Source organism: Acomys minous (genome assembly GCF_964271855.1).
Source record: "Acomys minous genome assembly, chromosome: 5".
Classification (NCBI taxonomy): Eukaryota; Metazoa; Chordata; class Mammalia; order Rodentia; family Muridae; genus Acomys; species Acomys minous.
In genome coordinates, this window is record NC_140494.1 from 20,640,323 (window position 1) to 20,664,096 (window position 23,774).

At 44.5% G+C, this 23,774-nt stretch overlaps 2 protein-coding genes across 22 annotated transcripts in view; one reads left to right on the forward strand and one right to left on the reverse strand.

The window, feature by feature from the left end:
• Positions 1 to 5,098, forward strand: part of MLLT10 (MLLT10 histone lysine methyltransferase DOT1L cofactor) — a 146,483-nt gene extending 141,385 nt beyond the window's left edge. For all 19 annotated transcript variants that reach the window (XM_084782433.1, XM_084782430.1, XM_084782431.1 and 16 more), the window contains 2 exons: positions 1,399 to 1,596; positions 3,476 to 5,098. In XM_084782433.1, the coding sequence (XP_084638559.1) occupies positions 1,399 to 1,596; positions 3,476 to 3,520 (243 nt within the window). In that variant the 3' untranslated portion in view covers positions 3,521 to 5,098. The remainder of the gene's footprint in view (positions 1 to 1,398; positions 1,597 to 3,475) is intronic.
• DNAJC1 (DnaJ heat shock protein family (Hsp40) member C1) overlaps positions 4,056 to 23,774 on the reverse strand; it is a 178,533-nt gene continuing 158,814 nt past the window's right edge. The window contains exons 10-13 of one of the 3 annotated variants that reach the window (XR_014779388.1): positions 18,474 to 18,522; positions 13,333 to 13,781; positions 9,883 to 10,776; positions 4,056 to 6,801 (exon numbers count right to left, since the gene is read on the reverse strand). Coding sequence is in view for 1 of the 3 variants with exons in the window: in XM_084782463.1 (XP_084638589.1) it covers positions 10,708 to 10,776; positions 13,333 to 13,781; positions 18,474 to 18,522 (567 nt within the window). In the remaining 2 variants the exon portion in view is untranslated. Of the gene's footprint in view, positions 10,777 to 13,332; positions 13,782 to 18,473; positions 18,523 to 23,774 lie in introns of all 3 variants that reach the window. The other 2 variants (XR_014779389.1, XM_084782463.1) reach the window with 2 other exon arrangements.

Below are 23,774 nucleotides of genomic sequence, written 5' to 3' on the forward strand. Positions count from 1 at the left end.
TGTCCTTCCCGTCCCTCCTGCCTGCCATCCTCACTGGGCTCTTGGGTTTAGGATCTTGCTATACAAGCTCTCATTGGGGCCCTAGAAATACATGTGGCCGCAGTGCTTCCAAGTCTTTACCAGTCTTCTCAGAGCTGCCCTGACGGCTGCAGTCTGACTGACTCAGCGTCCTCTTATCAGCAAGCACACTATAACATTGTTTCACATTCCCTAGGCAGGCAGGGGCTGCCCATCCTGCCATATATCCCAAGCAGTAATACAGGGCCTGTAGTCAGCACCCAGGAAATCAGTCTTGAATGGACTCTATGCTTGCTGAAAGGAAGAATTCAGAACTGCAGCAAGAAAATACCTCTGTTAGGAGTGGATGGCAACTTTCAGAAATGTTTGAAAAGAATTATGGGCAGGGTTTGGCCCATGTGATGAACTCTAAAGTAGCTAATTGTAATGTAACTCAGCCGGTATTAGTTTGTTCCTGTTACTATGACAAAACACTGGCTAAACCAACTTAAAGAGGAATGGGTTTATTTTGCCTGTCATCCAGGGAAATCGCAGCCGACTTTAGACAGGAACTGACACAGAAGTCACGGAGAAACTCTGCTTACACTCGCTTGCTCCTCATGACTTGTCCAGTCTGCTCTCTTACATGTCCCAGGACCACGTGCCCAACAGACTTGCCTATAGGCCTGTATTATGGAGGCATTTTCTCAATGGAGAGTCTCTTTTCAGACGACCTGCTTGTGTGTTAACCAAAATCAAGCAGCACAGCACCCTGACTGCTGCTGTTTCCTGTTCTCTGTGTTCATTATGGTTAGCCTCATGTGAATACACTTCTGTATTTGCTTGCTGTGTTTTAAAAATGGGCAATTCAGCTGGCGGTGGTGGATCACGCTTTAATCCCAGCACTTGGGAGGCAAGCAGATCTTCCGGGTTCTAGGCCAGTCTGGTCTACAGGGCAAGTTCCAGGACAGCAAGGGCTACTCAGAGAAACCCTGTCCTGAAAAATGCAAGTCAGTCGGTCATTCATTCAGTCAATCACTAAATAAAAACTGGGCATTTCTCAGGTGGTGCTGGGTTATTACCTAGTGCACTTGCTTCTCTAGATGTGGCTCCTTATTATTATTATTATTTTTAAACAGACCTTGCCATGTAGCCCTGGCTGGTGTGGCACTATGCAGACTTCGCTAGCTTTGAAACTGATAGCCACACACCTGCTCTGCTTGCCCAGTGCTGAAATTAAAGGCCTGTGCCATCACACACAGTTCTTGTTTTCTCAGTAGTGTGACTGTGCTTTACTTTTAAACAAACAATACTGTAGGAGAAAGAAATAGAGAAGGCAGGCTTTGCTGACTGGTGCATCCTTTGGCTGAAGCTTATCTTCTGTCTTAATTTTTGCTGAAGGAACAGCATCAGGCCTTCCTGTACCAGCTGATGCAGCAGCAGCACCACCCACCCGAGCTCCAGCAGCTGCAGCTCCCAGGGCCCACACAGATCCCCATCAACAACCTCCTTGCAGGCACTCAGGCGCCCCCACTTCACACGGCCACCACCAACCCCTTCCTCACCATCCATGGGGACAGCACCAGCCAGAAAGTCACAGTAAGTATGCTGCACTTCAGAGGGTCTTTAAGTCTTTTACACACTATTCCTCTGATAGTTTCCTTCTTAAAACCAGTTGTTTTAGCAGCTGGATATTGTAAACATAGGGTCTAAGCCAGTTTAATTTGCATGTCCCTTAAGTATACCAATTCGAATTTGCATATAAGGTTTGAAGGCCATTGATAATATAGCATTTTCCAAAATGTTTCAGTTAGCAAAATAGGTGAAACAGCCCATTCAAAACAGATTTCTTTCTTTCTCTTGTCCCCTCTTTAAAGAAGAACTTGAATTTGGCTAGTTACAGAACTTTTCTCCATTTAACTTTATGTATTTGATTATTTTGTTTAAAAATGGAATTACATTTTTGATATGGAAAATATACAAAATTAGGCCAAGATTACATTCTACCAGATTGATTCCTTGAGAAATGATGTTGCTGTGCAGGAGAGATGGTTCAGTGCTTAAGTTAGACCTGAGTTCAGTTTCCAGCACCCCTTTCTCAGCCACTTGTAATTAGAGCTCCAGGAATCCCATGGCACCTGCCACACATATGCATCAACCCACAGGTGGGTGCACACATACACATACACCTAAATCTTTAAAAGCTTAATTGCAATAACAGTTTTAATAGTATATAAAAATTAAAATTTGTTGACTTTATAATGTGTAAGTCATAGCATCTCACCCTTACAGGATACGGGTGAGGTGTGGTGTGGATACATGAGTAGTAGCCTGCAGGTTGTAGGAAGGTATGTGATGGAGGGGATGAGGTCCGGTGCCCGGACAGGAAAGCAGTCAAGGGTGGTGTTTGACCTGCAAAGATGAGTCCTGATGTTACTGTGTCCAGCTACATTAAGACTTTTCACTTGTGGTTTTAGTTTTAACCTTCAAAACACTGGTTTTAATTTAGTAATGAATACTGGTTCAAGATCCTGGCTGACTGTTAAGAGCTTTGTTTGTCCTCTTGCTGTGCCTGCCTTCTGACGGTGACCACTGTGACCAGGAACCCTGTGCCCTTTCCCATCAATGATTCTGTGTTTATATGGACACTTGATGCAATTTCCCATGCTTTTGCTCATGGATATTTTCCCATATTAAAAATAGATTAGTTTTTAATGGAAGAACCACAACAAGTAATCGAGAATAATTAGCCTGGTGGGCTGCTGGCACATGCCTATCAGCACAGCTGCTTGGGCGGCCGAAGCTGGAGGACCAAGTCAGATAGAGAGACTTCATCTATGTCTGTCTGTCTGTCTCAGTCCTTCTCCCACCTCTCTTGGAGTCTGCAAGACAGGGTCTTGATGCAGTTCCTGGAACTCACTATGTAGACCAGGCTGGCCTTGAACTTACAGGGATCCACCTGCCTCTGATTCCCAGTGCTGGGATTAAGACAGGTGCTACCACACCTGGCTGAGACCCAACTCAAACACAACAGAGTCCTAACAGGAAAGCTGGACTCGGGGAAGTTAAGGAGTCCTGTCATGTGCTAGGGTCCATGGATTACAGTGTCGTGTGTGATTTTAGTTCCTAACACGATAGGCGGAGCCCCACTTGCTATAGGCAAGAGGGAAGAGAGGTCAAAGCTCAGAGGACATACACACCTGTGAGGTTAATACTGTGGCTTCTCCTGTGGAAAGGTGGATCTGGAAAAGTTGTAACTGCATCTCTTCCTCTGGGAATCATATCCAAGGATGGGCACACCACCCTTGTGCCTTTACATATGCCCAGTATACTGTTTTTGAAGCCCTTCTTAAAGAATTGATGTTTATTATGCTGAATAGTAGCAAACTTCAGAAGAAATACATTGAATTAGGTACGGTCTCAGTGTCTTGGGAAAAATTGTTGAACTAATGCCTCTAATTTTTGTTTTAAACTGCAGAGACTTAGTGATAAAGCCGGGCCTGTAGCTCAAGAGAAAAGTTGACACTTGAAAAGCATCTGAACTCGCCTGTCCTGCTGGTCTGCGCTTCACTGGCTGCTGCAGTGTCTGCCACAGCTATGAAGAAGGGCAGGGGAACACACAGGGAAGGATGCCACACATGCTCTTGTAAGGCTGATTAATTTTCTTCTTGCTTTGTTGCACTGAAATGGAATTCCTATATCCCCATCCCTTAACAAAGTGTTTGACCTCTGGAAGAAAAATTAATAACTTTTTTGTCAATGAAATAATTCAGATGCAATGAATTTATCAAACCAAGAAAAACGTAATGTGCTTGGTTCACAGCTAGCTTTGTTATAAACTGGAGATACAAATAGTAAACCCTAAAGACTTATTCCTTTTGCAAACCACTTGGTTTTATTATAAAAGTTCCAATATGAAATGTCTTATTTGGGATAGAGTGTGCTTGCTCCACGGGACAGATCTTAAGTTTTAAGAACTGTCTGATTTCTTCTCCTGGATTTGTATTCATTAAATATTGTGATTATACAGATCCTGAACTGGGGCTCTGCAAATGGTGCTTTAAAAATTTTCTTCTGAGATTTGTCCATTTGGTGATCAAATTAGGATGGAAACATCTGCGCCCCAACCCCCAGGCTTTTTTTTTTTTAAAAGAGTTAAAACCTACTCTATTTAAAAGAGATCTTGAGTTTAAGCGAGTTCTAAGGCTGCTGGGAGAACCAGATCAATTGGAAGTGAGCAATATCATAAAGAGACACCAATGTGGAAATTGCTGGTAGGGTCTGGCCTTAATCAAGTGCCTATTGGGACCTCTGTGGGTTGAAGGGCTCGAGACAGCAGGGTAGGCCACTTGTGCCAGCAGCCTTCCCCATGCTCCTGCCTGTGCTGAGACTTCCTATGCCACTGTAGAGAGCTCAGGCAAACTACTAACCTGGGTCATTGTCCACATTAACAAGTGCATTTGGGAAAGGGGTCTATACTTATTTTATTTCATCAACCTCTCAAAACTGCCCATTGGAACAAATGGGCCACCACAGTTCCTAAAACCTGTCTTTTGACTTCGGGTAGTCATGTAATCAAGAGATTGTGACAATATGGCAGGCTGGTAGGTTAAACACTTGGGGATAATCACTGATCTGTTTCTGAAATGCATGAAATACTAGTAGAAAAGGCCCAGCTGCAGTTCGACCTCCACTGTGTCCTTAGCTGGAAGAACGTGCTCGCTCTGCAGTGTCTCCTGGTGGCACTGCACAGTTCTTACCTCACTTCTGTAAATAAGGTTTGTGAATCTGTTTTGTAATGTGAAAAATTCATAACATTGATATTTTGATTTGTAATATTTCTAATTGGTAGATTTAATTGAAAAGTAAAATTAATTTATTTTTATATGTTCAGGGGAATTTTAAAGAAAGTCAAACCTTTTGTAGATAATTTAAAAGAATCAGTGTGGTTTATTTTACTTATTTAACCCACTGGTTGTTATTCTGTAACAATTTGTATAAATGGTAAATTTTGAATGTGCTGTTATTTTACTTAGATGTAAAATTCCACATGTATTAAAATGTACAAAGTTTTTGTTAATAAAATTTAATGCTGTTTATAGCCATGTGCCCTTCTTTTTTTTGGAGAGTTGGCTGTCTTGAACTCACAGACCTCATGTGTGTGGCACTCCCCAGTGCTGTGGGCATGTTTTGTTGGGAGCTTCAGTACAGTCATCCTGGAGTTGTCCGACTTCTCAGGGGTAGGCTATGCCAGCGTGGAGCTGAGCAGCCATGTCCAGAGTTGCGGGTGACTGCTGGGTGTGGGTGTCCACAGTGAGAAGAGCTTCAGCAATCAGCTTCAAAGAAGATGTTTAATTGTGGCACAGTTTTAAAAAGTTGTATGCACACTTGATTAAAAACTAAATTGTTGTTCACATATTTAGAGTAAACTCGGGGCATTCTATAAAAGAGAAATATAAGGATGTGTCTAATGACCCTTTGGGTATACCATACTTGACTCTAAGGATAGTTATATCAGAATACAGAGATTTGGTAATTAAGAATTGAGTGACCATGAAAAAGAAATCTAGCCCAAGGCTTGTTTTAAAACTGCCTTGTTTTGACTGAGATAGTGGCTCATGTATCCTGGCAACCTAGGACACATGGCTTGCTGCTTTTGGGGTGGGAGTGCTTCCCAGGGCAACCTGGGCCCTGGACAGCACTTGGCATTGGCAACTTTGTGAGCAACTTAACACCTTATCTTGGGGTTGTGAATCTGTCATGTCAAGCACTGGGCAGGGAAGCCATGGAGATCAGGGCACAAAATTAGTGGGCGTGGGGCTTGTCCTGTTTGTATTTTGGGTCAGGGCAGGATCTTGTGTAACCTGTGTAATCTCCAGCCCACAATTCTAGTAACTCCTGTGCTGTGGTCTGCAGGCTTGCTCCACTCTGCCTAGTCGTGATGTTACACTGTCCCAAAGGAAGGAAGAAAAGGATAATCCCCACAGCTCTGGACAGTTCCTGGAACGGGGAACAGAGGTCTTGACTGACAGCAGGGGTCTATTCTTAAGTGGGCCATGTATTTGGATTGAAAACCCACAGGAGACAGATGCAGATGGGTGTGGTGGTGTAGGCCTTTCATGTCAGCACTTGGGAGGTAAAGGCAGGAGGCTCAGGAGTACTTCTGCAGCACTGTACTAGGGTCTGGACCTTAGAGAGGTTAGCAAGTGCTTTTACTACTGAACTGTGTCCCAGCCAGGAAGTTCTGTCTCTGACTATGTTATGGTCCAGGCTACAGTTATTCTTTTCTCAATGTTTGCAGCAAAGGAAATGAAACCTAGCACCTTGTTCTCAAACAGGCCTAGAAAAAAAAGAGACCCCTCACCCCCATGACTCTTCCTGGTTTTTATGAAATGTGCATGCTCAGGCACACACACATATCCCACTTTAAAACATTTCCCCTTACAGTAAGTTCCTGTAGTTAAAATATTGTATACACAGATTTTTGGCCTGCTTTTTTCCTTGAATTAAGTGGCATTTATGAAAGAGGAGCTTAACTTTCTATTGTTGCTTAATTTCCTGGTAATCAATCCTGTCCAGTTTCCACCACCATGATCATCAATCACCTTGGCTGGCGATCCAGTGGTGGTTGTGTGGGGTTGGGAGAGTGGCAAACAGGAACATGGTGGCCCTGCAGCATGGGAGCCTTATGGGAAAGCAGGAAAGAGCTTTGAACATACCTGCAGCTAAACTTCTGCTGTCAGCAGCTGAACATGGCAAGAGGCAAAGCATGGGCACCAAGACAGGCTGATGGGGAAAGCAGTGCTGGAAGAGAGCAGAAGTCGGTAGACAGATGTGCTAGTTTCTCCATCTAGGGGCCACGAAGAGAGGCCCAGAGAACTCACACCAAGTAGCTTTTCAGTGGCCTTTTGTGTGCTGCAAACTTGACACTAGAGATACGAAGTGTCTGAACTGTGTTTTCTGGTCCGGGTTACACAACTTGAGTCATGTGATTTCCTTGAAACTACTTGTATGAGATGTGCATTTCCTTTCCTCCTGGGAGGCATGAACTGCCCTTCCTGCCTCAGGCACCGTCCTCAGCACTCATTCACTAACAATAATATGCTGAGTATTGAGATGTCATTGTATAGAGCTGGGCATAGCCAGACAGCACACTGCTGCCAGTGAAGGGCACCTCTTGCTTGGAAGTACTTTCCTTTAACCAAGGCTCACTTTACATCGCCTACATACATGGTGATTTACAACCCTAACGCCAGGTCCAGGGATCCAAGATCCTTTTCTGGTACACAGACACACCCAAAGGCAGAATACTCATACCAAAATACAAAAGCAAACCCACGAGTAAAGCAAAACAACAGCAAAAACCTTTTTAAAAGTTTTAAAGTTTCAAACAAAAGCAAGAACGTCTTCTAAATTTTTAAGTTGCATTAATTTGTGTGCATGTGTAGTGGTGGGCTGGGTTGTGTATGATGCATCACAGTATGAAAGCGGAAGTCAGAGGACAAACTTTTGAGACCCTGTGCCTTCTGGAGAGTGATGTTGGCTCACCAGGCTTGTTAACTAGTGGCTTTATCCACTGAGCCATCTCCCAGGAATCAAATTTATTTGCTTTATCTCAATCTGTGTGATGCACCTGTTTTGTTTTGTTTTTCCTTTAGCTAACTAAAAAGACCATACCCTGCTCCCATTAGGGTACTTCCTGCTGTAAGCAGGTCAATGCTTTCCTTAGCCCTTGCACACATGTGCTTTGGATGCAGTAAACACCTGTTTCTTTTGCAGTCTCCCATTTGGCAACCAATCGGACCTTCTGTGCATATGAATCTCACTGTGAGGGATTCTGCTCGGGACAATGACTAGGGCTTGTGAAAGATGGACCATCCTGGCCTCAGGGCCTCTACCCTCTTAGCAGAATTCTCCATCCCCACTGAGCGAGGAACCATGTTCCTGAGAGCCTCTTCTCCCAGTGTGCAATAGGCAGCCTTGGGGTTCTCAGTGTGACCCTTATATTGAGAGCCCTTAGCCTGGCTTTTTTAAGGGATGCTCTGCCCAACTTGTCTTGTGATGTGCCATGTCCTGATCAAGTGTAGGTCCTGTAGCTTACTTGTTCAGTGGCCTCTTGAAGTGTGTATGAGTGTCTTGTGTGACTTGGGCCACCTGAAGAAAACGGAGTCACCCAAAGATGAAGGACCCCAGGTAGGGATGTGAGCACATGGAGGGAGCCTCTCCTGGCCTGCCACTCACGCTGGTAATAATTAATGACAGTTGAGAAGCCTGGGTAGCCATGCAAAACACCAAAACTGACTGCTCTTGAGAAACTGGGTGGGTACTTAAAGCCTTCACACAGATTGTCACCTGCCATTCCTATCCAGCAGAACCTTAGGACAGTTCTGGTTTTTCAGAGGAGTTGGGACTGAACGTGACAGCTCAAGATGTCTCTCCCATCTCCTTCCAGGTGTGGCCACAGAGAACCAGACCTGAGCATGTATAAAGTGGAGTTGTAGAGAATCTCACTCATGGGGATGTCACCCAAAGCCTGCTGTTGCCTAGCGGCTACTCTCAAAAGGGCCCTGGCTGTTGTCAGGTGTCCAGTTGACCCATCCATTGTCAACACAAGACTGTCCTATCCTCTAAAAGACAGTGGCTCAAGGACAGCCCACAGCCGTAGAGGGTGGTGCCCAGTTGGAATCCCCCTGGTGAGCAGCTGTACAAGGCTTGGAGATGTGGCTAGAGATGGGGTTGGCAGGACCCTCTCATGAGGGACACTAGGGAGGCCTCTCTCATCTTAATAAGGACAAAAAGATTTCCCATGATTGGGGCCACTACCAACCAATCCCTAGCCTAAAGAACAAAGAAGATGGGTGGGAGGAGAGAGCAGAAAAGTAAGGGAAGGCGCTTGAAGAGGTGACAGGAGCGCAGGGAGTTTCTTGGTGAGGTGGAGACTTGTGGTCACCTGTACCCCAGAGTTTGCGCATCTGGGGCTAAGAAAGGGTCACAGCGCAGTGGTTGGTCTCAAGGTATGCGGACCAGGCCTGTGGAAGGAACTTTGAGTGCTAGGAGTCTAATCTGTGTCCCTGTCTTGGTCCTACAGCAACCCAGGCCTTTAGCATTCAGACTTCTGTAGCGAATGGCTCTTGGAAGCCCAGGGGGGCACAGGAGTCTGAAGAAGGGTAAGTAGGTTTAGGGCCCAGTCCCAACAAGGTGCTTTAGAGGAAGAAGCTCACTGTGCAGCCCTGGCTGGCCTACAACTCAGTATGTAGACCAGGCTGACCTCAAACTTGCAGCCCCTCCTCTTTGCCTCCTGGGTGCTAGGATCACGGGTGTGTATCACCGTGTCTTGCCATAAGATGCGTTTGATTCCAGAAGCCCAGAAATGTATACTAGGATTTGGGGCAGAGATGACAGAGACACAAAAGTACTGTGACTGCAAAGGGTGACTTAGCAGGGTTCTCATAGATGTCACTGCTGGGCTGAGGCAATTTACTTTCTCTTACATGCTTGTCTGCCCTAGATGGTAGGGGTGGGACAGAGTCAGCTTGAAATGTATAGTAGCCACTTTATAGACCATCAGAAGCCGTGGGGAAGAGCTGCTTGCCCACTACTGGAAAGGGTGGGCAGTACTACTGGGGTCGGCCTTGTCTTGTTGGTCCCATCTCTGCTGGGCCAGAGTGACCTTCTCTTCCTCATGTTTCCATGGTCCCTTTCCCACAGAGCTGAGAGGAGGGAACTCCTGCTTCAGCACACAAGTTGCTTTTCCACTTTTCAGCTTCTCTTTTGGGAACCAGCACTTTGCACAAGCTAAGAGGCCTGAGGCTTCCCTTGTTGTCTGAGCTCAGGGGAGGGCATAGGCTTACCTGGCTCCAAGTCCTCCTGTGTGGGGATACTTACAGGGCAGAAAGGTGACCTCCGCCTCCTTATTTCAGTCCTGTTCAGACACGGCATCGTTTTCCTTAAGTGTGTTCTGTGCACTTCCGTGCTTTTCACGTAGGCACGCTGCATGCAGCAGCAAGTGACAGGCAGTAAAGGCATGTTCAGAGGAGGAGGGCTCAACAGGAGTAGACAGTACAGTAGACACTGAGAAAGAGGACCCATCTCCTCAGCTCCCAGACCAGACACTGTGTCAGCCATACTCTAGTTAATTCAGGTCTTTTTTCTGAACCAATTAAGATGTCCTCCGCTTGCTCTTCACCAGCTAGCTTGAGGCCAGGCTGGTGCATCTCATTAACCTTGTCTTACTGCTCCTCAGTCCCAGCAATGAATTGACTGTGTGTTCTTCGGTTACTTTTTTGTTTACGTTTTGTTTTTGTTTTCTTTGAGACAGGGTCTCACTGTCTAACCCTGGCTGTCCTGCACTCACTATGTAGACCAGGCTCAAATTCACAGGGATCCTCCTGCCTCTGCCTCCTAAATGCTGGGATTAAAGGTGTGGCCACCACACCCAGCTCCATTCCTGTTAGTTTGTTCGCATGCTCCCCTATCTGCCTGCTCACTAAAACACTATTTGAAAGCTCCCAGTAAACTTTGCTGGAGGGGGAGTTAAATCTGCAGAGTACCGCATCCCTCCCCCAACACACAACGAAGGCCTGCAAACAGCACCTCTAGCTGATTTTTTTTTTTTTTTTTACTAAGGCACATGATGTTTAGAAATACTGAGGTACAAAATGCAAATTTCCTGCATGAGATTTCTGAAGTCATAGTCATCTTCCAGAAGATTCAGCTTTTAGCTTGCCTTTTCTTTTGGACCAGTTCAACCAGCAGCTTATATCTAGCAATACAGTCTTCCTGTGGGGAGAAAAAAAGAGACAGGCAGTAACAGTTATTTTCTTGGGTCAGTGCCCTGGTGTGGTCAGCTCACTGGGACCTGTCTGCTGGTTGGTGCTCAGTCCTAATGAGGAAGCCTTGTGTTCACTTCCTTTGGAACCTTCCTGATCATTCTATGAAAGCCTAGCTGGTCCCAGGCAGACCTGGTCAGAGAAGACCTGCTACAAGGCCAGCCAAGGTCAAGGTGCTGATTGAGGGTGACAGTTGAGCAGTTCTCGGGGCTGGAGAGATGGCTCAGAGGTTAAGAGCACTGGCTGCTCTTCCAAAGGTCCTGAGTTAAATTCCCAGCACCCACATGGTGGCCACCGTCTACTTTCATACAGGCATATGTGCAGCCAGAACCTTGTATATATAATAAATCTTTAAAAAAAAAAAAAAAAAAGCAGTTCTCTACGGAGAGCAGCTTGGTAACTGGTCCTATCACAGCAGTATCTGCCACCTCATCCCATCCCATCCCATCCCAGAACCCAAGAACCCAAGGCATTGGATGTTGTGCCTCTCCCTGGTGGCTGCTGAGACCTTCCTATGTGAGCCACAGCACACAACTAGCACAGAGTGGTCAAGTCCCCGCACGCGCGACCCCCCCCCCCATGCCATCAGGTTACAGAATGGTCACCTCAGAGCACCTAAGGCCGCCATCCCTTGAGTGGACTAAGTCAGACAAGATGGAATGAAGAGGCATTCTCAGGTAGGCACAGTGATATTTTAGGTCCTATTGTTTCTGTCTAGGTAATACCAGCCCTATGGTCCATAAGCATATTAACTCAAGATCCAGGGCAGATGACTGCTGTTCTAAACAGGTCCTCAATCAGGCACGGACAGGGGCTGGTTGCAGCAGTGTGGGACAAGCCTCTTATAGTGAGAGGCTCCCCACACCCACCACCATCCACCCACGCCTTCAAGGCGTCAGCATTCAACCCTCTCCAGGACAGGTGTGTAATGCTGAGCTCTGAGCAGGCAGTTGGCACCAGAGGGTCAGTGGGCAGCAGCACAACGGTGGGCTCTGAAGTTCTAGGAAGGGTCCACTCCCTTTTTAGTGCTTTCATTTTGAGCAAAACTCAATTTATCCCACATGTAAATGGCTGAGTATGACAGAAGTTAGACAAACTCAGTGAAATAATTACTTGGGGCAAACCAACTGGAGAGACTGGGATAAACTGTGGGATCAACTGCTAATGGTTTATTTTTCTCTCAGAAACTCAGTTTCATCATCATAAAGTAGGTGACAGATAACTACACCTGTGCACTCAGGGACACACATGACCACAAGACAGGCTTTCCAACATAGACGTTCAGTAACAGAAAAATATGTAAATGAGCATCTGTGTGCTCTTGGTGCCTCACACTCAAAGCACAGCCTACAAGGAGGAAGATGGCCTGGGGAGAAAGCTGGTTTTGAGCTCCCAGGGCTCAAGTGCAAATCACAAGGGCGGGGAGGCCAAGGCTGGCTCTCAGCAGGCCACTTCTTCCTGCTTGTATGTGAGAATGATGTATTCAAAGCTGCTCAGAGCTGCAGATAATCACAATTATAAATGGGCGAAGTCAGCTAGATGTGGTGGTGCACACCTGTAATCCCAGCACTGGGGGCGGGGGGGGGCGCAGAGGCTGGCGGATCTCTGAGTTCAGGGGCAGCCTGATCTACAAAGTAAGTCTAGGATAGCCAAGGCTACACAGAGAAAACCCTGTCTCAAAAAAACCAAGATGGATAGAGAGTTGTGTGTTAAAAGAGTCAGTTGTGTACTGACTCCACATGAACATCCCTTGGGTGCCTTTGGGTGGAGAGGTGCCACCGTTGGACTCATAAGCCCAAATCATGCAGAATTGAGTTACCCTGACACTCCACAGAGACTGGACCCACTCGCCCTTTGGGTTAGACTTGTCACAGAGCCAGGGGCTACTACTCTGCCTTCTGTGGAACAGGGACACTTCTTGCCAGCTCTGTTTTCTCAGACTGCCCGCCTGAGTAGGATGAACTTTCTAGTAGACTGGCCGGCTGCAGTGGGAAGTTTGTACGTATATATGTACGTACACACACACACACACACACACACACACACACGCATATCCACATTATATAACATATTTATAATAAAATAGATATTTTTTGTGTGTGCATACATGAATGCATGTCTGTGCATGTGTGGCCAGAGCACATATGTGGAGGTTGAAGGAGTTGGCTTTTTCTTCTACCATGTGAATTTCAGGGACTGATCCAAAGAGTAAGCTTGATGGCAGGCAGTCTTACCCACTGAGCCATCTGGCCAGCCTAAGTTCTATTTTACATATGGGTTTTTTTTTTCTTTTTTTGAGAAGAACTAGCTGGTCTTGCAGAAGAACTACATTTTAGCATCTTGACCTGCTTTCTACCTTGGCAGTGTGCAGATTTCACAAGCTGAAGAGAGAATGAAGACAAGTGTGAGACAAAAGGTCCTGTAGGTGGTGGGGCAGGGAAGGAGGGGTGTGAGGAGACGCAAGCATGGGGACACCCACGCCAATGCGCAGCCCCCTGTTACTCACCTTACTCTTAGACGGGACACATCTGGCTATTTTGTCCCAACGGTCAGAGGCTCCTTTTGGGTATTGCTGTAATGCCAGTTCCAGAAGTTTCTGTTGACTCTGTGTCCACACCTCTTCTGCAGCACGAGTTCTTTCTTTGCTCTGGTTCTCGTCATCACTAGATTCGTTTTGTTCTGATAGATCAAAGTCTTTTTGCCTCTTTCCTCTCTGCTTCTCCTCTGGCTCCACTCTGGTTACTGCCTCAGCCACCCGAGCTGATTTCCGCCTCCGAGGCCGGGCTTCTGTGGCCACCATCTCCTGCTCCACCTCAGCAGTCTCTTGCTCCTCATCCTCCCCAGCCTTGGCTGAGTCCTCCCTCTGTGTGATGATGTCATCGGACAAGGCTGTGGCTATCTTGATGGGCCTGGAATTCTGAACATTTGACTTAAGTTCAGAGAGCCTGACCATTCCTAGGAAAGGGCCAGAGCACACAAGAGAAAGGGAGTGATGAACTCAGGCAACCAACAGGTTCTCCCACCATCCACCAGGCAATGTGCTAGCATCCTGCACTCATTGCCTACTTTATCCTTTGCACCATCCACACCCTAGTCTTAAACACGGGGAAGGACTTCTCTGAGCTCAGCAGAGATGGGAGGTGGACCTAGTTCTGATTCCTTGTCCTTGTCCGTGGCAGTGCTGAGGAATAACGGGTAATGTGGCCTGATTGTGATGGAAGAACAGGGACCTTTTTAGAGAAGAAGAGCTGACACTTATTAGGCAAGGGAGGGCATACTCTGTAATGGAGGTTTCATTAGTTCTATTAACATAACTAAGATGAGCTAGGCAAGCTTAGCACTGTGTCTCCTCTACAGGCAATTAAACAGATATGGTGTTCTGTAGCTGTTAGAACTCTATTTTTATTTATCGAGTATGTATGGAGGCCAGAGACACCTTGTGGGACTTGGTTCTTTCCTTCTACCATGTGGGTCCCAGGGAATTGAACTTTGGTTGTCAGGCCTGGCGGCAAGTACCTTTATCTGCTAAGTCATCGCCCTAGCCCAAGGTAAATGTAGTTTTCTTTTCTGAGGCAGGGTTGCTCTGTAGACCAGGCTGGCTTTGAACTCAGAGGTCCATCCACCTGAAGGCATTTGCTACCACTCCTGGCTTCAATGTGAATTCTTAATGCAGAAAAAGGATCTTACTAAAAGGTTGAACCTTTCACCCCACAAAGGAAGACAGACAAACAGGAACACACAAATGGAACCAAGTTGTGACCTTCAGTGATGACTGGCAAGGGTCAGAGCAGGGGCAACTCCGAGAAGGGTCTGCATGGGGTGCTGGCATTGGGAGCAGGGTCTCTCTATCCCTGGGCCTAATGTCATGCTCTATAGCACTGCAGACACTTGGTATGTCTCTAAGGAACCATGTTGAGTTTGAATTTGTGTGCGCTCGCACATGTGCCTATGGTGTCTTCCTCTATCAGTCTCCCTCTTACTGTCTCTCTGAACTCAGAGCTCCCTACCTCAGCTACAATGGCTGGCCAACAAGCCCAGGGATCCTCCTGTCTCCACCTTGCCAACAGTGGAACCTTAGGCATATGGTGCTGTATGTAGCTTTCTCACAAGGGTGCCAAGGATTGAACTCAGGTATTCATGTCTGCGTGGCAAATACTTTATATTGAGCCACCTTCCCGGGCTTAAGCTTTAATTAACAATAGCTAAATGTGGCTACTGGCTACCTTTTTGGAGGACAATTTGTTAAATGTAGGTAAACTTAAAATATATTTTCTTTAATTTATGGATTATATCCATGTATCAATCAAAAATATATCATTTAATTATAAAACATACCAAATAACAAATTTGAGGTAAGATACAGGTGATGTGTTGCTGTTGTTGTTTATTTACGGGCATGGAGTTTCTCTGTGTAGCCCCAGCTGTCCTGGAATTCATTCTGCAGGCCAGGCTGACTTCTAATTCAGAGATTCGCCTGTCTCTGCTGGGTTTAAAGGCTTATGCCACCCTGAAAGGCTTACAAATGTTTTTTTCAAGTAAATTTTATTGCTTGTCAATAACTGTTGGATTTCTTAGTCTCTAAAACACACATCATTATCCCCTCCTGAAATTCCTATCCAATATTCCACTTTCCTTGGGGAAGAGGAAGGCTTCTGGCATGCAAGCTTTCAGCAGGCACCCTCAGAGCACCTTGAGCTTGGATACAAACTCAAGGGTAGTTCTTGGTAGAGTCTGTCCACTCAAGAAGACACCATGCAGCTGGCCACACTGTCTGATTGCAGACAGAAAGGCTTACCTAGTATAGTGCACTAAGGAAATGAGACTTGCTGGCTGTGACAGGAGAGCTGTGCTCATAGCCAGAACCTGCACTGGTGACTGACTGGCCTGTGTGCCCTGTTACCATAAACATGGGTGGGCAGCACTCATTTGCACATGGCCTTTTCTACCCAGCAGCTGGACCAAGCACCACAGGTATAAGTTTCTCCTAAAGATCTGCAGCCGGGACTCACTCTTCAGAGGTCTGTTGCCTTTGCAGGCTGAGGAACTTTCTGAGCTGCCCTTATTATGGTCAGGAGAACAAAATACTGGGCTAATGAGATGGCTCTGAGGGTAAAGGTGCTTGCCACCAAACCTGACAATCTGAGTTTGACCCAGGACCCAGATTATGGAAGAAGAGAACAGGTACCTCCCACCCCTACCCCAATGTTGTCCTTTGGTTTCTGCATGCACAAAGTGGCACACACACACACACACCACACAGATACATGCATACACATAAATAAACAAACACAGCAGGAGAATTTGAAGGGGTGATAAGGCTGCCTGGCACCAAGCAGCAATCTAAAATGACAGCTGTCTAGTGCTTCTGTGCCCCTGTGGGTATCTCCCTGGCCTCTTTGTAGTTATGAATCCTTGGCACAACTAGAAACAGGGCATTCTAGACATTTCTAGACTGGCAGAAACTGCAGCTACACATGTCCAGGGTGTCAAATTGACTGCTTTCTAAAAAGACTAAGTGAAATAAAATAGTATCATAAAATTTCATTAATAACATTGAAAAATAGAAAAAGTGCATAACACTGGGTCAAAGACCAAGTGCACAAGTTAGCTCGAAAGTCTCCTTATTATGGTGTTGAGTAATAGCCATTGAAGCTGAATAGGACAGTAAGCAAAGATACAAACAGTGACATCAGGTGTAGTGTACAGCTGGCAGTGCTGACAAGACTTAGTTTTGGGTAAGTCAACCTCAAACCAATCAGTCTTTTTTTCCTCCAGAGCTAAGGACTGAACTTAGAGCCTTCACAGCGTTCTAGTGCTGACTGACCTTCCCCATCCCCAAATCAGTTTTCTTTTGTTTTTTAGTGTATATGTTTTGTGTGTGTGTGTGTGTGTGCGCGCGCGCGTGAGCGTCTGCGCATCCATACATGCCATGGTGCATGTGCTACAATAAAAGGACACTTGTGGGTTCTCTTATAACATGTAGGTCCCATAAATTGAATGCTGTTGTGAGGCTTGGCAGCAATCACACTTTTATCTGCTGAATCATCTTGTTCATTCCCATCAGCTGTTTTTCCAAATTGAAGTAAAGCTCTCCCCCCCCACATTCACACATGTACACATACACATACATCACACGTGTACATGTATACACACCCACACATGCACTAACACATGTGCATATATATTTTCATGTAGCTCAGGCTGGGCTTCAGTAGCTGAAGATGATCTTGAACTCCTAATACTTCTGTCTCCACTTCCTAAGAATTGGGATGACAGGCTTGTATCACCATGCCCAGTAACAATCATTTTGGTCACAAAATAACATATAAAATATAAACCACATTATTTTCAAAGTGTTATTTCTTCAAAACAAATATATTTCCAAATAGTTAGTTACTCATTTATTGTTAAAAAGTCACCCTTGTTTCTCCAGATACATTTTATCTTAATATCTGGGACTAAGTTTAGAACTTTTTTTAATGTGAAAATTTAATTCATTAGCTTTTTAAAAGCATTTAGGTAAAACTACTAGGTGCCTAGGTGTGACATGAAACAGTCCCGGATTTGCTCTTCCTGTAATTCAGAAAGTGCCACTACGACACTAGAGGAAGTAAGGATACCAGGTTGTTCTGGATTGTAATAAGCTCAAATAAAGAGTGAGTGAGCAATGGAGCTACCACCAACCTGTTTTCTCTCTGAAGTCAGCCCATGAGACATCTGCTCTCTCATAATCAACAGTCAAACTCTAGATTAATTGTATAGATTAAATAAAAGAAACCTTGTTCATTCCTCACTATTTTAGATTGAAAATAAGCAGGAGAAATCCTAACATAGTTGTCCTATACTCTTCCTACACTGCCATGGGTGTGTGTGTGTGTGTGCACACACGTGTGTGCTTTTCTCTAAACACAGTTTTATCTAACCCAGACCAGCATTCAGTGTGAAGTAACCAAGGCTAGACCCTCCCAAGCGCTGTTATGAAAAGAACTGCTCTGTGTACTTCACTTTGGTGAACACTGTTTCATAGTTCTTTAAAAGAAAAACTGAGCTGAGCAGTGGTGGTGCATGTTCTTTAATCCCAGCAGTCAGGCAGATCTCTGAGTTTGAGGCCATCCTGGTCTACAGTCCAGGACAGCCAGGGCTACACAGAGAAACCCTAGAGGAGGGGCTACTCAGGAGGCAAGGCAGCAAAAGCCACAGAAAATGCAAGTCAGTTTCTCCAACCACACATTTGTAAAGAGCATTTTGGAGCTGACTTCTTTCTTGTGATACGCTGTTATCACTCTCTGACTCTTTCCCCAGACAAATCACTTTACTGGTGGAAGGCTAGGAGAGCATCACACTGAATTCTTTCTCAGGAGACTGAGAACCCAGGTATGCTCACACTCCAAATCTTTAAAGGTACAAAATACAAATTCTCATGTCCACTGTGTGTGCAGGGGCAGACTGATTGGGTGTCCAAGACAGGACAGTCATGGTCTCTGGGATACAGGATAGTCGAGGTCTCTGGGCAAACTACCATCCTAGGTAATTAAAGAAGTTATTACAGAAAGGGATTAATGTTGAGGAAACCTATTAGATTAGTCCTGAAACAGAAACTGACTCACTTGGATTCATAAAATAAAAGCAGAGGAGATGGATACTCACCTGGGGGGCAGGTGACTGAGTCCTTCAGTTCCTTGGCTTTGGCAGTCACCTGATAAAAACAAGCAAGACATCTTACTTTGCACATGCCTTGTAGGCAAACCTTTTTCTATGTAAGGTCCATGTGAAGGGACAGGGGTCATGGAAGCCATAAACAGAGAAGACTCACCCTCACTGAGGGGCTCAGGAAGCCCTGTGTGACTGTAGAAAGAGCAGACAGAGTCCTGAGTGAATGTGCACTGTGGACATGGACACAGATGTGTTAAGGGTCCGTGCCTTAGACTTTTGGGAGTGGTAATCTGCAGATGTTGGCATTGTGTGCAAGTGCACACCATCAAGCAGAGTGTGCCAAACTGTCATATGTATTTTTTTCCTCCAGGATGTGTGGGAATGTTCACATACAGAGATTTCTACTGAGGCCGCCTAAGCCCCTCACCCATTGTGCTGTACATAAGGAATGAGCTGAGAGTCCTAGCTATTTGCAGTTGCTCTATCAGAGCAAGCACAGGACTATGGATCTCAGCTTTTCTCGGAGTGTATTTGTCCTTTCTTTATTCCTTCTCTAGTCCCTGAACACTGCCCTTCAGGACCAAGAGATGTGATGTCTTGCTCTAAAGTGCCCATCAACAGTAGAATCAGAACCCAAATTATTTTACTAATTTCAGTGGCAGTCAATTTATACTAGGTTGATTTTTAAAAATAGTTTTAATCTGGCTGTGCAAATGGATCACTATTTTCAGTTAGGATTTCTAGAAACTGAATGCATCTTTTCGCTGGAAGATATGCCAGTGAACAGAGTGGGAGACAGGGATAAAATTCATGCCAACGAGGTTACAAGATTCTCCGCACACTGGAAAGAAACCCAAGATCATAGAGGAACACACCAGAGGAAGATTTTTGGGGGATCAAGGAATATGGACCCCCAAAACCAGAACCATTCCCCTATGGGTGTGAAGCCAAAGAAACAATGCCTCAGTGGTATTTTATTACTTAAGAGTAGTAAACTCTGTAATACTAATATCTCTTACTTTTAGGGCTGTTTTGTTTTAAGGATTCATTTTATTTGTTTGGGTATTCTGCCTTCAAGTATTATGTGTGCCACATGCAGGTAGTGCCTGTGGAAGTGAGAAAAGGGTGTCATACTCTGAAACTGAATTTAGGGATGGTTGGTTCTGAGCCACCTTGCCGTTGCTGTGAACTGAGCCAGGGTCTTCTGCGAGAGCAACAAACGCTCCTAACAGCTGAGATCTCTCTCTAGCCCAACCAAGCCAGCATGAAGCACGGAAGATAGTTAAAGCTCAGAAAACAAGGTAGAAGGCAGAGTGAGAGCACACATTTAAGGCTGGTTAGAAATATATAGTTCGACAGAAACTACTGCCTCCTAGTTAGTAAAAGCAAGCTGAAGTTAGCCAATACAAGTTTATTTAACTTCCAAGTATTTCTTTTTTCTTTTCCTTCCTTCCCAGTTTTTCTAAATAAAAACTTCCAACTCAAAATTTGATTGCACTATCATATATGCGTCTTTTCCTTTAATCCAAATAAAGTGACCTTCATTCTTGCTGTTGCATACTTGCTTTGATAAATTTCCTTCACTTCTATCTTCAGCTTTTTCCTATCCATTGGAAACGTCCCATAACTTAGCTCTAACAAGTTCTACATAAAAAGATGATCTCCCCAAGGTCCCCCTTTTCACCCCACTTGGCTTTTCCTAGAGGATCACTGTCTCCCCCTCTCTTACTGTCATCCTCCCACCCCAGGCTTCTCCACCTTTTGCCCTGACTTGAGCTCCTGCCTTCTGTACTTGCCAGTCTGTGCTCTTCCCTGCCTTCCTTAGTCCCTGCCACTATTCACCTTAGATGCTATTTGCTATTAGCCATATATAGTTATATATAACAACAATAGTGACTATTAACCTGTATCCCTGGTGTTCCCATTTTATAGACGTTCAGATCTGAAAAGAGCTTCAGTAATAAGCTGTGTTACAGTGTGTACAAATACTCTGAACAACAGCTATGTTTAGGTGAATAGCTCTGAGCCCATTTTATAAATGTGAGGCTAGAAGAGAATAAATACTATGAGATGAAGAACCAAGGCAAGAAGAAAGCTAAGACTTTTGCTGTCAATCATGACAGCACACCACCTTTAGAAAATGCATCTCTTATAGACAAAGAGACAGGCCAGGTGTTCTTTCACTACCACTAAATCTTATTATGTTTGAGTCTGCTAAGACCACAGACTAAACAAACTTCAAACAAAACCAACAATGGCCCTCTTAGAATGACTTCTCTGCTTCCTGGCCAGGTCTCCCTAGGCACACTCAGTCTGGTCTCACATTCGTGCAGCCTGCATGCTGGCTGTAGCTGTGTGCTCTGCACCAGCTTGTCTCTTCCAACTAGTCATCCCCACTGAGGCACAAAGTCTAAGAGTTAGTTCTTAGGTTTATACCTCCCTTCCATCTAGTTGCCAAGTTCCTCACCATGTCAGTCTTCAGCCATTCCCTCCCCTTGCACCTCTCCCAACACTAGTCTTCATTTTCACTTGACTAGCAGAGTAGCTTCCTAATGGGTTCCCAGCATAAGAGCTCTCACATGATAGTGCTCAGGGAGCAGAACTCTGATCAGGTACCTCAGATGGCCCATCCCTGATGGATTAAAAAACTATTGAATTGCAATCTTTTTCTTTGTTAACATTTTGGTTGCTTGTTCTTTTGGTGTCATAATTCAGCCTGTTTTAAACAAACTTTAGGTAATGGAAATTTTCTTTCTTTTTTTAAAGGCATAATGAATACTTTAACTCACATTTAGGAAAGTGTTGAGATCTTTAAAATTTAAATTCTTGGAGCTGAGCATGGTGGCATACTCTAACCCTAGCACTTGGGAGGCAGAGGCAGTTGGATCACTGTGGGTTTGAGGCCAGCCTGGTCTACAAAGTGAGTTCAGGATAGCCAAGGTTACACAGAGAAACCTCATCTCAAAAAACAAAAAAACAAAAACAAAAAAGGAAATTCTTAGCATGACATGGTTCTATGCATCTGTAGTCCAACTACTGGACAGTCAGTTTCATCCATATGTATTTGAAAAAGCGGTATTTTATTTCTTGGCATACATTTGCTCATAGCTCATAATCTTTTTTTTTTTTTTTTTAATTTCTGAAAGGTTGGCAGTAATAATGCCTTTTTTCATCATTCTAGCAATTTCAGTCCCCTCGCCAACATCCTCCTTAGTTGATCCTATTAAATGCTATTTTCTTGGAATTTTTATAGAACTAACTTTTGGTTTCAAATGGCTTTGATGATGCATTATGTTTCTTCTATTTTGTTAATTTTTGATCTGAATACCCCCTCTACCATATAACATAGGTATAGTTTATTTTCTAGCCAGCTAGGCTGGCTTTGAACTCATGGTAATTCTGCTGGCTTAGCCTCCTTCAGTGTTAAGATTACAAGCTGAACCAACATGCCAGCTTTCTGCCAGTATCTTCAAGTGAACAGTTAACGACCTGAGGTCTTTAACCTTCCTCAGCGTGTACTACCTGATGGCTAATTTTTTCCTCTATGATAAACTACATCAACTACATGTTCTGGTGTGTTGTGTTTCCTAAGTCATTTCTAAAAACTTTCTGGTTTCAGTTGTTTTATTCTTTGGTCCACTGGCTACCTGGAGGGGGGCGGATTTATTTCCACAAATTTGTTTACTTTCTCCATTTTGCGTGTGTGTTACTGATTTTAGCTTCAGTCTATGGGGATTGAAGAATGCACTTAATAGTATTATCATGGTCTACCTCAGAAGATGCTCTGTGACCTTTGTTGTCAGACAGATTATCTTAGATCTGTGTGGTTTATCAGATCACTTAGCTCTCCCTAAATCATCTGTCTTGTTATTAACCCATTAACAGAATTTTCAAATCATTACTGTTAGTTTTTAGTTTTTCCTTCACTCTATCAGCTTTTGCTTCATGTACTTTGTTATTTCATTAGGTACATTTATATTTATAATTGTTTTATCTTCTGAAATTGGCCTTTTAAATTCATAAAATGTCTTCCTTTCCTCCAGTAAACTGTATTTTACTTTAACCTTGACCAGCAAACACACAAAGATGCATGAAGACACAGAATATATATTCTCTACAGGCACCAGGCACATATGTGGTCCACAAACATACATGCAGGCAAAGGAGCCATGCACATAACAATAAAACAATAAAATAATAAAAAGGTGGTTTTATAAGAACGACGGATGCAAGTGACTCAGTTTTCTTTTTAACTTCCAATGTCTCAGGAGAAGCAGTTATATGGCACATATAACAAAAATGTTTTGGAGGGCAAGTTTGGCATCTTCAGCTATCATTTGAGTCTGGTGTAATGGAGTTACCAAATAAATACTAGCTAATGTTCAGATGTATCTGAATAACACAGCAGAGCACTCTAGAAAAGTAAAATCATCTCCCTGTGAGAGTGGTCATCTCTCTCCCTGACAGCCCGCTGACGTGAGAAGGACAGGTGTCGGCTTGCTCCTGAGCTGGGCAGTGGGCTCTGTGGTAGAGCGCTAAAGCTTTGGCTACTGGGTAGTTCTGTGTGCTGTGCCGATGCACACGATGTGTCTCAGCACACCTTGCAACAAGCTATGTTCAGGACTTTTTTTTTTCCTCCTGATCTCACCTGGGAAGAAGAAATAAATTTCCACCCAGGACTTAGATAGGTGAGGTCTTCTTTAGTACCTGAACAACAGGATTGGGCAGTTTCTGGGAAACCACAGCACCCAAATATGCATCAAGTCATGTGGACAAAAGAATTGTAGGGAAATGGGTTTCATCATGATCTGATGTGTCAGGCATAAAAACAAATATCTAAGAATTCCTTTTATTATCTTAATTTATCCTCAAAATTATCAAAAGATGGAAACCTGTATCTTGTTGAGGGCAGAGTAAACAACAACAACAGCAGCAAAGCTGCAGTAAGTCTCCTTCCTTCAGGTAATGTAGTAACATAAATTAACAGAATGGGTGAGTGCTGGGGAAGCTGACAGTTACGTGTGCTCACACTTATGTTTATCACAGCGTCTCTGTGGTTTGTCATCATCCATATTCCTCTCTGATTTGTAGCTTCCCAAAACATAAGGAGGAGGCAACTTAAATCACACTGGCCTATGAGCAACCGCTCTAAGTCAGTGTGTCCCTATGCAAATAACTGAGGGTGCTACATTAGGTCCCCACTAGACAAAGCTAATGCTAGTATGAGAACACGGATTACACAGTGAACTGAGCAACTGTTTTGTAAGAGTGGCCGCAGTATTAAAAGTGCCTATG